Genomic DNA, 16641 nt, shown 5'->3' with positions numbered 1-16641 from the left:
AAATGCACAGCTAATATCATTTTAATGGTGAAATACTAGGAGCATTCTTGCTAAGATGAGGAACAAAGCAAGGATGCCCTCTCTCACCGTGCTCCTTTTCAGCATCATACTGCAAATCCTAACTAATGCAATAAGACAAAGAAATAAAAGGTATAGAGATTGGGAAGGCAGAAATAAAATTGTCTTTGTTTACAGGTGACATGAACACCTATGTAGAAAATCCAAAAGAATCACAAAAAACCTCCTGGAACTAATAATGATTATAGCAAGGTTGCAGGATAGAAAGTTAAATTATAGAAGTTAATTGCTTTCCTATATCCTAGCAATGAACAAATGCAAGTAAAAACAATGCCATTTACATTAGCATCCCCCAAAATGAACTAGGTATAAGTCTATCAAAACGTGTACAAAATATATATGAGGAAAACTACAAAATTGATTAAATAAATCAAAGAACTAAATAAATGGAGAGAAATTTCATGTCCATGAATAGGAAGACAATACTATCAAGATACCAGTTCTTGGGGTGGCTCCATAGTGTAGTGGTTAGCACGTCTGCTTTACACACAGAAGGTCCTGGGTTTGTGCCCCAGGTGCACCAGGCCTTGGGTGCATGGAGCCACGGACCATACCCCAGGTGCACCAGGCTCCCTGAGTGCCAGGTGCACCAGGCCCTGGGTGCACGCTGAGAGCATGTGGGAGGAGACACCCTGCCTTCAGAGATCCAGTTCTTAAGGGGAAATGGCAACATCCATAGGTCAGGAGTGGAAGTGGGCAGAGGGTGGGGAATTAAAGAGGGTGGAAAAAAAAAAAAGATAGTTCTTAACTTGATCTAGAGATTCAATACAATCCCAATCAAAATCCCAGCAAGTTATTTTGTGGATATCAACAAACTGATTCTAAAGCTTATATCAAAAGGCAAAAGACCCAGAAAAGCCTACACAATATTAATGGAAAAGGACAAAATCAGAGGACTGACACTATCTGACTTCAAGAGTTAACCATAAAGTTATAGTAATCAAGTCAGTGTCAGTGTGGTATTGGCAGGAGAGTAGACAAAAAGATCAATAGAACAGAATAGAGAGCCCAGAAATAGACCTACGCAAATATAGTCAACTGATCTTTGACAAATGAACAAGGCAATACTATGAAGAAAAGTCTCTTCAACAAATGTTGCTGGAACAACTGGACATCCAAGTGAAAAAAAAAACAAAGCTAGACAGACCTTGCACCCTTCAAAAAATTAACTCAAAATGGATCACAGAACTAAATGTAAAACACAAATGTAAAAAAAAAAAAGTAAAACCATTCTTTTGGCAATGACCTTTTAGATATAACACCAAAAGCATGAATCATGAAAGAAATAATTGATAAGCTGGATTTCATTAAAATTAAAAACTTCTGCTCTGAAAGACATTGTCAAGAGAATGAGAAGAGAAGCCACAGATGGAGAAAATATTTGCAAAAGGCATGTCTGATAAAGTATTGTCTAAAATATACAAAGAATTCTTAAAACTCAATAAGACAAAGAGCTTAATTAACAAAAGGGCCAAAGACTTGAATAGACACCTCACCAAAGACGTGCAAAAGGCAAATAAGCACATGAAAAAGATGCTTCACATCATATATCATCAGGGAAATACAAATTAAAACAACAAGATACCACTACACACCTATTAGAATGACCAAAATCCAGCATAGTGACAACATGAAATGCTGGCATGGATATGGAGCAACAAGAACTCTGATTCATTGCTGGTGGGAATGCAAAATGGTACAGCCATTTTGGAAAACGGTTTGGCAGTTTCTTACAAAACTGAACATAACCTTACTATAAGATCCAGCAATCACATTCCTTGGTATTTACCTAAATGAGGTGAAATCTTATGTTCCCACAACAACCTGCATCTAGATGTTTATAGCAACTTTATTTATAATTGCCAAAACTTGGAAGCAACCAAGATGTCCTTCAGTAGGTAAATGGATAAGTAAACTATGGCACATCCAGATAATGGAATATTATTTAGTACTAAAAAGAAATGAGCTATCAAGCAATAACAATATATAGAGGAAACTTAAATGCATAGTACTAAGAAGCCAGTCTGAAAACTCTAAATACTATATGGTATTCCAACTATATGATATTCTGGAAAAGGCAAAATTATGGAGGCAGTAACCAAAATCAGTGGTTGTCAGGTATTGGGGGCAGGAGGGGATGAATAGATGGAGCACAGAGGAGTTTTAGAGCAGTAAAACTATTCCATATAATACTATAATGGTGGCACATGTCATTATACATTTGTCAAAACCCACAGAATGTACAACACCAAGCGTGAACCTTAATGTAAACTATGGACTTTGAGTGATAATGATTTGTCAATACTGGTTCATTAATTGTAACAAATATATTGGGGTGGGATGTTGGTAGTGGGGAAGGATATATTTGCGTAGGGATATTAGGTATATGGGAACTCTTACTTTCTGCTCAATTTTACTGTGCCTCTAAAATTGCTCTAAAAAATACTGTCTACTTGAAAGGAAAAAAATTTAATAGGTATTTTAATAACTTGTAGGTTCATATTGACCTTACTGGTTATGGCCTTAATCTTTATTTAAAAGAATATTGACCAATATGTGTGCATTATGAAACTATTGAAGATGTTTTCCATGGATAATTTTGATAAAAAATTATATAACCCAGATGAATGGGGCAGCATTCTTTTTACAGAAGAATTTGTTACAAGAGTCCAGTTTTGTAAGCAGATCTTTCTACTTAGTATTGTTATGTGTTGTCATATCTACACATCAGGTAGAAAAAAACAGCTAAACCAGAAGTGAGCAGTTCTGTTTAACTGTAAGCTAGTTTGCATATTGTTACTAAATGGTCACCTATAAATCAAGTTAAGTCTGACTGAGCCCAAAATACAACATCTTGGTGACAAAACTCAGGTAAGAGACTTCCCCAGAGTGGCTCGTGGGTGAGAACAAGAACATGGTTTTTAGGAAAATCCCTAGGCACAGTTGATAAGTGATGAATTTTGTCAGCTATCTGATCGTTCCATTATCTTAAACTATCAAATATGCCTATATGTTGAAAGAGTCAGATTTTGCTGGTGATTAAACCACCTGGAGCAGTGAAGGGGGTTTGGTTCAGAAGTCAGGAGACCTATGTTCTGATCCTTGCCCTGCTAACTAGCCCTGCAACCTTAGCCAAGTTACAACTTATGAGGGATTGGATAATAGGATTTCTAGGTTCCTTACAGTCCTAATATTCCATAATTCAATTATATGTGCTATTTTAACTTTTTGCTAGATATTTTTAATATCTCTGAAAGTTGAAGTTTTTATGCCCAGCAGAGCATCCAGAATCTATATAGGTTTTTGTTATTTAGATCTCATCATTTTTTCCTCAGAAGAGCTCTAGGATAGAAACCTGAGATTTTCCTAGGATAGGTGCATTTGTTAGCTGTGCGTGTATCTGGAACTGCAGAGCCCTAGCTGTTGCTTTCTTTTAAAAACTTCTTGTACTCAGTTTCTACAAACATGTCCAGTCACTCTGGACTTCCTATCCTCATTCCTTTCACTACTGCATTTTTCATTTTATCACTTTGTTGTGTTGTGGTTAAATTTTGTTCTTTGAATCAAAAATGGTCATATTTAAATAATACTGCATCAATGGGTAAACTTTTTGAAAGTGCTCAGTAGAAAATGTTTCTCATCAGTGTGTCTCCAGAGACACCAGGCTCTTTTCCTGAGAATTATGTGAAGTCTTGTTAAAGCCTAGAAACTTTTAATTACTTGAGACATGTACAGAATTTTCAGATTTCATCTGGGTCAGGATAAAACCATCCGAAGAATTCTTGAGTATAATTGGCTTTGATGACATATGCCTTTTGTATCACATATCTCTGTTGTATCACTTCTGGCTTGTTAGCCATAGGCAGAAATAAGGTTCGGCTATTCTCAGAAATGTAGAAATATGGGCTCCATACCCATTGCGCCATCATTTTGTAGCTTCTGCCATATGTGTTTTTTTTTTTTTTTTTTTATCTCTTCCTCTCTAGAATTCCTGGCTTGGGAATTTCCTAAAATTTTCTAAAAATTTCCTAAAATTTTTCTCTCAGCAACTTTTTCTTTTTGACAGAATCTTGGCTAGTTTTTAATCTTCCAGAGATTTTTGTTCTATGTTAGTTACTTGAGGCCATTTGGTCAGTAATTTGGAATCTTTCATTTCCTGCTCCTTTGTTTTGATTTTTAATTGAGCCTATCACACTTATCTCATTCCCCCATCCCCATTCCCCTATTAGGAAGAGTTTTTCCTGGCATTTACTCCTTTTCCAGACTGTTCCACCATGACTTATTATAACCTTCCCCACCCTTCACCCTTTCCAGCCCTCATCTCCACTCTCCCATCTCCTACTGCCCTTTCTGTTTCCATAGTCATTTGTCTTTCAGTAGCCATACTGGGCAGGATAGACTTTTCCACAAGAATTGTAATACACTTGATCACATTTGAATTCTGGTGCTTAGAGCCTACTCCACCCATCACCTAGTGCAGCCTGCAGAGTTTTTGCTGTGCAGGTAGAGAAGCAAGTGAAAATGTTATCTTATCTTGTTCATAAACATTAGGGCTTTGGGGGAAGGCGGGGGGCGGTTCTTATTTTTCTTTACATATGTCAAGCATAGAGAACTACCCCTCACTCCTAAAGATGTTGAGAAATCACCCTCCTGGGAAATTAACAGAAAGCCATATTTCCTTCTTTTTTGAAAGCCCACAATTAGATTCCATGTTGCTTTTCCTTTTCCATTACAGGTATATTGTTCATCTCTCAATTCATATGCTTTGGTTTGATTTTCCAGTGTTAGGGAAAATATAAACCAGGTTTTCTGCAAGGTACAATTTAGAAAGGGAAGTGGCACAGACATTCATCTGTTAAGAAAGAAAAGAGGAAAAGAACCAATGCTTGGCACATTTTTTTTTTTTCATTTAATCCTCACAACCTCTCTACAAGAATAGTTAATATCTCAGTTAGTTCTAGGAAAAAGCTGAAGCTCCGAGAGATTAAGAAACTTGCCTAAAGACACAGAGCTAAGAAGGGGCAAAGCCAAGACTGAAACTCAAGGGTGTTATAATTGAAAGAAAAGTGAATACTCTTTGTGTACAGCACTATCTTGCCTCCCAGTTAATTGGTTAAACTACAATATCCCTGTAAAATCTGTTGTGGCAACATTATTATAGTCAAAGACAAAAAACTAATGGTGGTTTAATAAATGAGATGGATGCAGACCTATTCAGAAAGAGGGAATGTGGTATAATACTTAAAGTATAATACTTCATCCTTATGTTCCATTAAAAAAAAAAACTTAAATACAGATGCATTTCACTCAATATACCTAAAGTTCTGTGTAAGTAAAAATATGTAAATTGACTGTGTTTTAGATGTGTTAGGGGAGTTTCTCATTTAAAGCAATCTTATAATGACTTTTTAAGAGTAAATGATTCTTTTATTTTTGGTTTGGCACCTGGCATATCAGATATTATTTAAGAAGGCTATGCCTGTGAGGTTGCATGATCATTAATTAGTTCATAATTTCTCCAATGTATATTTGAATATCGTAGTATTCAGTGTTTCCCAAACCAATTATTTGCATACACCTTCACTATCTTTGTTATCTGTGTTCCACCTGTACTATTACTTACTTACTATTTTTCAAATCAATTCATATTTTTTATTCAAGTAGATTTTACTTTTAAAATAAAGTATGTATCACTAATGTAAATGTGAAATTAGTATAACTCACAATAAACAGAAATTAAAAGTAAAATATTATTAAATTCTAGCTAGATATTATTGCTTGTTGAAGGCTTCCATCTGAGAAGGATTAGAAAGCATTTTAGTAGTGTGGAAGACACATTCTCACTAAACTAAAGCAATATCTTTGTAATCATAAGGATTGAAAGAGAATTGAAAGAAAATAACTGTCTCACAAGGTGAGCCAATGTTATTTAATGCCGTTTCTTGTACCACCAAAAATCCTCTCTCTTACTGACCACAGAATATTGTAACCCCATCTAGTTTGCAAAATGAGCTTAGAAACTATACAACATTGATCTCTGAGAAAGTCAATATCTGCTTTCTTTTGATTTAGCCAAATTAATAAACTTGGTTATGTTTCCAGGCTAACAAGGAAATGATGGACAATAGAAGCTACTCTAATCTGCCAGAAAAACTGCCTGTCTTCTCTGATTCTGCCCACTTGCCACTGACCAGGTCCTTCTACCTAGACCCTATGGTCACTTTCCACCTGTACCCTGAGGCCTCGGCGCCATCCCCTTACTCTGAAGAACTGCCATTGCTGCCTTTTTCTAGTGATACCCTGATTATGGAGAATTATGGTGAACCCTGCCCTTTCTCCTTCCCGATGCCTTATCCAAATTACAGAAGGTGCGAATACTCCTACGGGCCAGCCTTTATCCGGAAAAGAAATGAGCGGGAAAGGCAGCGGGTGAAATGTGTCAATGAAGGCTATGCTCAGCTCCGACATCATCTGCCAGAGGAGTACTTGGAGAAACGACTCAGCAAAGTAGAAACCCTCAGAGCTGCAATCAAGTACATTAGTTACCTGCAGTCTCTTCTGTACCCTGATAAGGCCGAGACCAAGAATAACCCTGGGAAAGGTTCTTCCATAATAGCAACCACCAGCCTCCACACTGACCCCATTTTTAGGATCATTTGATTCAGTGTTTCCAAATAGAAACAAATGATACCACAAATGAGTTCCCTTACAGCATCGTGCAATAGTTTTTCCTAAATGTAATTTCCGTGTGAGCAGATAATAGCTCAAATGCTAACCTATGCTGGATACTTCTTACCTAGGTTCAGATGTACTAAATATTACCTTATAGATTGAGAAGATGCTTGTTCAACTTTGGTGACTTCCTTAGGCAGGAGTCCCCAGGATTCTCTATCTCACCTTGCATTTTTCACACACTTGGCCAGAGTCTCAGCTTTGAGAAACTCACAAAACTAGTGTAAAGTATGACTAATGATTACTGAATGCTTGTAAATGCACTTTGCAGATGCCTCATGCTAAGCAATCACAATGAACTTCCCTTAATTTAGCAAAATGTAGTGGTTTTTATTATTTGGGGTTGACAAGAAATTTATACTTTACCCATGCCATGATGGGAAAATGTCTCAGAGCTGAAGCAAAAGTAGTTAACAAAACCTTGTTGTTGTCACTTGAAATTATTTCAGAGTCATCTTTTTCCTGCATACAGGAGACTTCCTTAGGCAGTTTAATATAGAGGTTAAGAGGGCAGGCTCTGGAATCAAACGACCTCAGTTTAAACTATGACTACTACTTCCTCTCCATGTCTCAGGTCTTCATCTACAGAATGAGAATAATAACAACAGCAACTACCCCCATATGTTTATTATGAGCATTAAAAGATTAACAGTACCTGGCACATAAGTATTCATAATCTTAATTAATTACTTACTTACTTAATCAATTACTATTATTATCCTTCTCTTGTTTTGTCCATAGCATACCATTCTCCAGGTTCTCTAAACCAGAAAACATGCAGCTGCCAGGCCTTTCTTTCACCCCGGTGAAGGATAGTCACTGCCCCATACTTTGGCGTGTGCCTTCAAAATGTCTTTATTTCTGTTCCCATGACTAGCTTCAGCTCTTCCTTCTCCTTTAACTCCCAGGCCCCATCTGTCACCAAGCTCAGTCAGAACTTCCTATACACTGTCACTTACCTCCACTGTCATCTCTCTATGAAATGTTCACATCCCAGACATTATTTATTTCTTTGTTTTGTGTACATATTTTCTTGGCAGTTCCTGTTCTATCTTTACAAGCCATATTACACACCCATCTCTGTTTTCTTCAGTAGACTATAAGCTCCTTGAAGATAGGGACCAATCTTACTCATCCTGTATTTTTAGCACCCAGCAAAGAGCCTCAGATCAGGTAGGTGTTGAGTGTAAATATTTTGTGTCATTATTTTCCTTTTCCAATCCCGTGGGTCGGTTAACAGTCTCCTCCCTGGCCTCCTGGGCTCTGTTCTCAGCTGGCTCCATCCTCACTCTGATAGTCTTTCTTAAAGCATTTCATGTCATTTCGTTGCTCAAACCCCATGACAACTTCCTTTTGACTACCACATTGTTTATATTTATCTGCTTGGTTTTCAAAGCTCCCACCAATCTGGCCCCTTCCTAAATACTCACACCTTGATTTCCCCACGACACTCCATTCCCCACTAAAAAGAACAATCTTGCAAATGAATTCTTCTCTCTTAGCTCTTGCTTCCTACCTAAGTTGGAATATTCTCCTTTTCCCTTCCACCACTGAAATCCCATCTGTCTTATTCAGGAATCCTTCTCTCACTGCCAGATACTTCACTGGTTTTTCTTGGACTCTAACTTTGCACCAAATAACTTGGCCTCCAAGTATGTAGTCCTAGGCAACAGCCATTCTCCTGACTACAAAGTTATGCTCTGCGAGAGCAGTCATCAGTTAAGATGCTTTTGGTTGCAAGTGAGAGAAAATCCACTCCAAATTGGTATAATCGATTAAGACATAGCTGAATCATTTAACAGTAGGGCTACCTTCAGGCTGAGCTCAACACTGTCACCAAGAACCTGTTTTCTTTAGGTCTCTCTGTCTTTCCTTGGAAATAGCTTCAGGATCCCCAAAAGGCAGTCAGAAGCTCCCAGAACTACATACTTTCTTATTTATGTATAGGAGGAAAGAGAAAGTCTATCACCCAGGATTACCAACAAAAGTCTCAAGATTTATTCTGATTGGAGAGGCTTGGGAACACGTCCATGCCTAACTAATACTAGTGGCCAGGAGATGGAATGTGCTGATTGACACACGTCCCACCTGTGGAGCTGGGGTTACCTTTAGCCTCTCCTAACCACATGGATCTTCAAACAGAAACAGGAACTGGCAGTAGAGGGGAATGGGTGTGGGAGAGACACCCACAAAGGTCCCTATATACAGTTTTGGTATTCTTTACTGAACACAGTGCCAGGCACACAGTGGTGCACAATGACTGTCAGATGCTTCAAAATACCAGCCTCTCTCATGGATGTTCAAATAAGAGCATAAACTAGACTTCTGTTCCTTTGGTCTCCAGTGTTCCCTCTTACCACCCCAAGTGGTCACTACAACTCTGCTTCTCAATAGAGTCCCATCTGTTACAAACATGCCCACACCTTTGATTATTTTGTTTTAAACTATGGACAAATTCTATCTTAGAGTCCCTGGTCCAGCTAGTGGCTCCCCGCATGCCAGCCTCCTGCTTGCTTAGGAGGGAGGCCGATCAATAGCCCTGAGTCTGTAGCGTCAGCTTCCTCACTCATGGGACTCCCTTGGGATCCCTGTTGGCTTCCCACTATGACTGGCTCTTCCGGCAGCGGGGAAGCCTGAGCTTTTGGGAATTGAAGCTACAATGACCTTTATCTCCAATATCCCTTTCCCCCTCTTTGAAGAGAAAGATGGAGAATAACCCCCTCACCCCTGACCCTCACCCCATCCAAGCCTCTGAAAGCCCCTGTCACTCTTCTGCACATGCTCAATACACTCAGCTCACAGCTTTCCTGCTGGCTCGCATCCATGGCAACCTGCTTGGCAACCAGGAGTCAGTTGAGCTGAGGCCTTGAGCCCCAACTGTCAGAAGGGGCAGAGGCTGAGGTGGAAGAGTTTGGAGCTGTGGGTAAGTCCCCATGGGGTCAGACCTATGGACTTAGGCAGAGGCAGACCCTAACAGGGCCCTGGTGGGCGGGGGCAGTGGAGTGTGATCCTGGGCTCTGGGTCACTGCTGTTGCCTCTGAACAGGTCTCTGAAGGCCACAGCCCTGGGATCTCAGCTGTGCCTGGGGCTAGAGTTAGCCCTGTAGGTGACTGGTTTAAGAGAGGAGTTTGTACCTTGGGCTAGGGGTCAATTTGTCATCAGGGTTAGGATTTGTAAAGGGAAGTATGGTCTTACCCCCAGGAGTCCCTACAACTTTGGAGGAGGGAGGAGGAAATAAACTAACATATCAAGCTACCCATATGCCAGGTTCTTCCCATATATTATCTCTTGAGTGGTTAACTGAAGTGCAGAGGTGAAGTGAGCATGTAGCCAATAGGCTGTGAAGGATTTAAAGCTGGTTTCTCTACAATCACAGCTCTTGCTCTTTCAACCCGTCTCCTATTTCCTGAGCTGAGGTTCCCAAGGCAGTTGGTTCAGAGGACACTCTGAGTGTTTGTGGGAGCTGGTGGGGTCCCAGAGAGACGGCAACCACAGAGAGCTGAGTCCTGCCCCAGTCAGGTGCCTCCTCCTGAACTGTGGGCTGCAACTCAAATAATGGTGATGCTTGTTCTCAGGTGGTTTTTCCGAAGGCCATGGAATCCTCCGCAGAGCCTGGGGTGCCTTTGCCCAAATACTGCAGCGTGGCCACAACCCTGGAGACTCCTGCCTGGACCAGCACTGCTCTTCCCTGGGACCTCTCCTTCACCTGCCCCTTTGCTCTCCAAGCACCCTGGCTCACCTGGCACAACCCCCTCACCAGGTACTGGTCTCTGCCATTTAGTTGGGAGTGGTGTGCACCTTCCTTTTTCCTCTGTTCTTGGCTCTAGATAGTGTACCACAAGGGAGAGAACTTATTTCTTGGGAAGGCCAAAAGGGTTCTTTACTGTGTGGGCTATGATTTACTTAAGATATTACATGACCTCCGTCTACATCGTACCCTAGTGACCTCACGGGTTCGCCTGGTTTTTGTCCTACCTTGTAGCAGAGTGGCAGATGCCAGAGTTGGCATGTGCGAGAAAAGGCAGTCAAGCATCACAGTTATAAAGTTTCTAGCTCATTTTACCATCAACTGAGAATTGCTCTAGCACTATGTGAGAAATTAGGGTTTCTGAAACCAACAGTTCAGGTGAGGTCTCCGAGTCCCTCTTCAGGTTCTCTCAGTACCCCTCAGTTATCCTGGCTTTTCCTGAATAGTATCCTCAGTCATCTGTCTAAAGAGTGACTTCAAGAGGGGAACAGCCTATAAGCACAGACGAGCTGTGTAAGTCCCCAAGATTCATGTCCGTGCTACTCCATTTAGTCTTCCTAGGTTAGGGACATGCCAGCTTGAACCCTTAATTAGCCCCCTTTCTTGATTCGCTTATGTGGACTATCTTGTGCAAAGCCAGAGTTAAGCATCCCTGTATCCAGCCTTGCCCACAAAATAAACAGCTTTTTCAGAAACACAAAAAGACTCAACAATTCTACCACCACCCCCAAACCCCACCCCCGGTTCGGCCCTGTCCACAAAATTCCAAGAACTAGCTTCTTTTTTTCTGTCCCCACAGCCCATTACTCAACTCCTCTGTGCTTCCCCAGCTCGAAAACAGCCTCCTCCCCTCTGACCCACAGCGCCAAGTGCCCTCACAGTTTTGCTCTTTTGACATTACCATCCGAGTCTCCACGCCTCACCCTGGGTTCCCACACACACCCTTCGAGTTTGCTTCCCAGTACCCTTTTCTAGCCTGCTGTCTAGTCTCAGAACCAGCATTAATTAACTTGAATATATCCAGGCTAATCACGTTTTGATTACCTTAAGCAATTCCCAATCCTCAAATGATGGTTCCTTTCACTGTCCTCTCCTGACTGTTCCCGCAGTTGACTTCACCTTACCAGGAGTCATAGGTTGCCACTTTTTAGGTAGATTTCTCTTCACACAGCCTTGTAGGTCATACACACACCATTGTGCTGCTCAGATCTGTCTGTGAAGCATGTTTCTTGATGTTTTTAGGGCTTGCTCCTCTCCACTCTCTAATCCAATTTGTTTTCCAGCTGTGCATCTTATCACCCATGTCTCCATATTGCTGACCCAGCATGGCAGGGGCCTGGCTGGCTGGGAAGAGTTGGAGACGCTGCTGACACATGGGTCCTGGCAAGAAGGGAACCAGATGGCTATTATTACTGGGGTCAGATAAAGGCTGCTCCAGAGGCAAGTCCCTAAGTCCCCACATCTCCCTGGCACACTCCTCTGGGTGGCCCTGTCTTACCTGTGTGATGTTCGTCAGCAGTGTGTGCCCAGCAGTTCGATTTCTTGGATAAGCACAAATATTCCACGGCCAGGTTGTACAAGTGAAAATGTAATGTCAGTGAGTGTATTAGTTTCCTAGGGCTGTGTAAGAAAGTAGCATAAATGGAATGGCTTAAACAACAGCAATTTACTATTTCTCAGTTCTGGAGACTGGAAGTCCAAGTGTTGGCAGAGTTGGTTTTTTTGAGGGCTGTGATGGAGAATCTGTTCCATGTGCCTTTCCTAACTTCTGGTGGTTTGCTGGCAATCTTTGGTGTTCCTCGGCTTATAGAAGCATCACTCTGATTTCCGCCTCATCCTCACGTGGCATTCTCCCTGTATGCATGTCTATGTTCAAATTTCTGTTTTTTATAAGGACATCAGTGCTGGATCAGGGGCCCATCCTACTCAGTCACACTCAGTATGACCTCATCTTAACTAATCACATCTGTAATCCCAAATAAGGTCACATTCTGAGGTACTAGGGCATAGGATTCCAAGATATAAATTTTGGGGGACACAACTAACCCATAAGAGCAAAGAAAGTGTACGATAAAAGTACTTTGTTGAGGAAAATTCCACGTGTTGAATTCTGGGCACCAGCCTTTAGGAGCAAACTGTTTGCCCACGTGCTGCCTATGCGCCCACACACGCAGAAGCACGGTTGCCTGCACGAGGGAACCCAGGCCTGCCCTTTACTTCAGTGGCTGCTTACTTTGGGATTTTTTTCTTCTTTTCAGAGTCAGACTTTGTGAATGTGGACCCATGGAGGAAAGACTAGTGTGAATTTTATCTATCTATCTATCTATCTATCTATGTATCTATCTATCTATCTATTTATCTATTTATCTATCTATTTATTATTTCCTCTCTTTAACTACCCCCCCCTCCCACTTCCACCACTGACCTATGGATGTTGCCGTTTCCCTTTAAGAGCTGGATCTCTGAAGGTGGGGCGTCTCCTCCCACACGGTCCGTGCACCCAGGGCCTGGCGCACCTGGGGTATGGACCGTGGCTCCACTGGGGCGTGAACCCAGGACCTTCTGTGTGTAAAGCAGACGTGCTAACCACTACACTATGGAGCCACCCCTAGTGTGAATTCTTAAAAAAATGTGAATTCTATAATTTCCAAAGTCATTTTGTCATTTTCAAGTAACTAATAATGTGAATTCAAATGAAATATTAGCAGAGTTTTGCTCAAATATAGGTTCTGTCTAGTGATCCGATAAAAGCAATTGGTAACCAGACTTTCTCTTTAAAATCATATTGAGTTCTCAAAAAAGTTTGTACTTTTAATCAGCTTTAGTACTTCTCCTAGCTTCTCTTTTATGCTATTCCATTTGCTTATCTAAACCCTCCTCACTGAGGTAATGGCAGTACTGAGGGCTGCCCTAATTTCACAGCCTCTCCTTGTCCATGTGAGCCTGTGGCTGAATACAATACCCCTAGCTGGTCATGGACACAGGACAACACTTCTTGGAAGTGCTGGGAGGAGGAGGAGTGCACTGGGGAAAGATCCAGAGGACCCAGGGATGATAGGCCTAAAATAGATAGGAAAAAAAAAACAAACAGGAAAGGAAGACAATGGGAAAGGAAAGGCAGAAAGTGATAAACAAGAGTTGCCCGTGGCAAAAAGAGGTAGAGACGGAAGAGCATCCGCACCACCACCATCAGCTCTAAGTAGCACTTGTCCCTGTTCCTTCTCTAAATGGCCTTCAATGTTCGTAAGGAAGACCCTGGGCCTGGCGCTAGGGCCTGGTTGTAGGGAAGCATTGTGCTCCCTGTGGTATTTTCTAATGCCAGTTCTTATTCTGAGTGTTTTCTTTCCCACAGCTGGAGAGGCTGGGGGCCCTGCTTGTGGAATTTGAGACCCCCCTTGTCACAGGCTCAAAGCTGCCAGCCCAGCGGCAGAGCGTGATCTTAGGGGAAGATGTCATTCAGTTCTCACCATCCACAAAATACTCACTGCAACCTGGGGACAAGGTGCTGGCACCCTGGGAGCCAGACCGACGGCGGTATGGCCCTGCCACTGTATTGGGCTTGGAGGCGAGAGACCCCCAGAGAGGTAAGGGAAGCTGCGCTGACCTAGTAGTCCTCAAAGTAGTCCTCAAAGGAGCCTCAAAGTAGTCCTCAAAGGCTGGTGGTTAGGCCAGAGGAGGGAACAAAGGGTGTCTCTACAGCTCCGGGGTCTTAGCAATATTAAAAAAAAAAAAAACAAAAAAACCCTAGCCCCTCACTTGCAGCTTAATCCTGGGTGTGGCAACAGATATGCAAACCATATCTTTCAGATTATAAAGTATTTTCCATCAGGGTAAAATAGCCTAAAACTACTATGTCTATGTTGGTTAGCTAACCTATGGTATAGTGGGGTTATCCGGGGGTCACACCAGTACTCATGAACTGTCCCCCACCAAGTTGTCCAGAGACTGGGACAGTCCCCTTCTGTGGGGCCGACCAGTCAGTAGCACTGTAATTCAGAGAATGACAGGAGGAGGCTCCTTCTTTCTCCACCCGAGGATGCATTCTGGTTTTGACATGAAAACTGAGACAGGGAGGTGCATGCAAGTTCATGGGGATGTGGTAAATATGGAGCAGGTGAGGGGATGTTCCTGGCACACTCTCCTAGGAGAAGTGTGCATGAGGAGGCAGGCAGAGCAGAGGAGCTGTGCTGAGGTTTTGCTTTTGGGGATAGGAGAACCTTTCTCCTATGACATAGAAGATACAGTTTTAACAAAACGTTGCCCTTTTCTGTTACTAGCATGGAAAGAAGAAGAAATTACTGTTCACTTCTGGAATGGCAAGATAGCTACAGTGCCTCTAGGTGGGGTCAGGTGGGTGCCCCCGGCTGTCTGGAAGAAGGCTGTGGAGAGGCTACACAAGCCTTTCACCAGGGAGCACCCCAGTCCCCTCCTCTGGGCCCCTTGCTGCTCTCTGCTGGGGCCGATCACTGGATGTGTCACCAATGGTCTTCCACTGGGCACCCCGTTCCTGTGCCCTCCCTGCCACCCCAATGCCTGCTGCCAGCTGCTGTACCAGGGCTGCCTCTGCTGCTGCCCCTCGGCTGGATCCAGCTGGTGGCCTCTAACCAGAACCTCTGGGGTCACAGCCAGAGAACATCCAGAGGCGGAGCTGAAGCCCACAGCACAGCTCTTACCCCTGGAGGGTCCTAAAGAGGAGGGAGTCACTGTACAAGCTCCCATGGCTGTTTCTTCCTCCTCCTCCAACTCTTCTGAAGAGGATTTGGAGAATGATCTGGAGATGGGCTTCCCTCAGAGGCTGATGGTGGACAGCACAGTCAACACAGACCCCATCCTTCTTGAGAAGTCTCCGAGGAGGCAAGGTGACCTCCATCAGCCTGAGTGGAGGCACTGGAGGAGAAACGGGCCTGAGCCGCATCCTGGGAAGCCAGGTATACCTTCTTCTGGGGCAGGGCTGAGTCCCCAGCTCTCTTCCCTCCCATGTGTCTCTTAGGAATCTGAGCCACACGACCACTAAGCTGGGTTTGGAAGTAAGGTGAGTCTGTGATGAGGGTAATGACAGGTTTCCACGTAAGCAATAAAGCCCAGCAGGAAAGGATGGGCTGATCTTTGCGTGAAGGTTTGCATCCCTATTCAACAACTGTCCTTTCCTTCTTCACTAGTCTCTCCTGACAGGCACTGCCATTGTCCATTTACTTTGGACATTGCCCCTGCCCCAACCATTTTTTTCTTAGAGGCCCTGATTTTCCTCTAGATGGACAGTCAAAATGCTTCCAGGCATTGATTAGTCTTCAATGCCCTGAGAAGCACAGAAACTGTTTTTTAAACACTGGTCATTGGGCCCTTCCCTCCAGATGGTCCCCTTCGTAAGTTAGAGTAGGAAGCGGGGCACTGCATTATGCTGCTCACCCTTTACAGCTCAGAGGGGAGGCAGTGCTATTGTTGGCAAACTGCAGACGTCCCCAAACTTCTTTGGCTTGAGCTAAGAACCATGTGACATGCCCTTTTAGGTTTAGGGGCAGTATGATATGCTTCATGCCCACACTATTTAAGTTCCCAAAGGGACCATCACCAGCCCTTGTTACAGATGGGGTATTTCGTGTCATGACTAACTAGTCATGATGACATGCATAAAACCGTGTGTGCCCAGGGCTGGAAACAACGGCAAACACCACAGCTTTTCTCTGTCTCCTCCAGATTTTGTATCCTTTAAAGGACATGTGCTGCTTTGCTTCTCCTAGTTGTGCCTGGTGGCCATTAAGTACTGATGCTTGACAGTCAGTCTTAGACTCTGCCTCTTGTATGGGTCCCTCGGCCTTCCACAATTACCGTTGGCTGCCAGCAGCCATGTTACTCTCCTCCCTTGCTTATAACTGGAACAGGATTCAATTTGTAGCTTTAAAAGTCAGGGAGGGGAATGGGTTTCTTTTACAGTATTCCTTCTTTTTTAGATTATTGTCCTGTTCCTCGGGGGGCCACATCTCCCATTATTTTTGTTTTACCTCATTCGACCTCTGGAAACTTGTTTTACCATCAGCTTACTATCTCCTTTGTGATCACTGTGCTTTATTAGCTCCATCAACTGG

At 42.9% G+C, this 16641-nt stretch overlaps 2 protein-coding genes across 2 annotated transcripts in view; both read left to right on the top strand.

Annotated features, from left to right (window-relative positions):
* Window positions 1-6188: 6188 nt before the first annotated feature.
* Window positions 6189-7463, top strand: ASCL3 (achaete-scute family bHLH transcription factor 3). Its single transcript, XM_025038759.1, has one exon. The coding sequence runs from the start codon at window positions 6193-6195 to the stop codon at window positions 6736-6738; it is 546 nt and encodes a 181-aa protein (XP_024894527.1). The 5' UTR covers window positions 6189-6192; the 3' UTR covers window positions 6739-7463.
* Window positions 7464-10403: 2940 nt separating this feature from the next.
* Window positions 10404-16641, top strand: part of CUNH11orf16 (chromosome unknown C11orf16 homolog) — a 7490-nt gene continuing 1252 nt past the window's right edge. The window contains exons 1-4 of the mRNA XM_006905678.3: window positions 10404-10570; window positions 11842-11998; window positions 13911-14142; window positions 14836-15486. Of these exons, the coding sequence (XP_006905740.1) occupies window positions 10404-10570; window positions 11842-11998; window positions 13911-14142; window positions 14836-15486 (1207 nt within the window). The remainder of the gene's footprint in view (window positions 10571-11841; window positions 11999-13910; window positions 14143-14835; window positions 15487-16641) is intronic.

Source organism: Pteropus alecto, unplaced genomic scaffold, assembly GCF_000325575.1.
Source record: "Pteropus alecto unplaced genomic scaffold, ASM32557v1 scaffold461, whole genome shotgun sequence".
In the NCBI taxonomy this organism is placed as follows: Eukaryota; Metazoa; Chordata; class Mammalia; order Chiroptera; family Pteropodidae; genus Pteropus; species Pteropus alecto.
Note: the sequence above shows the minus strand (reverse complement) of the source record. Positions and strands in the feature narration are given on the sequence as shown.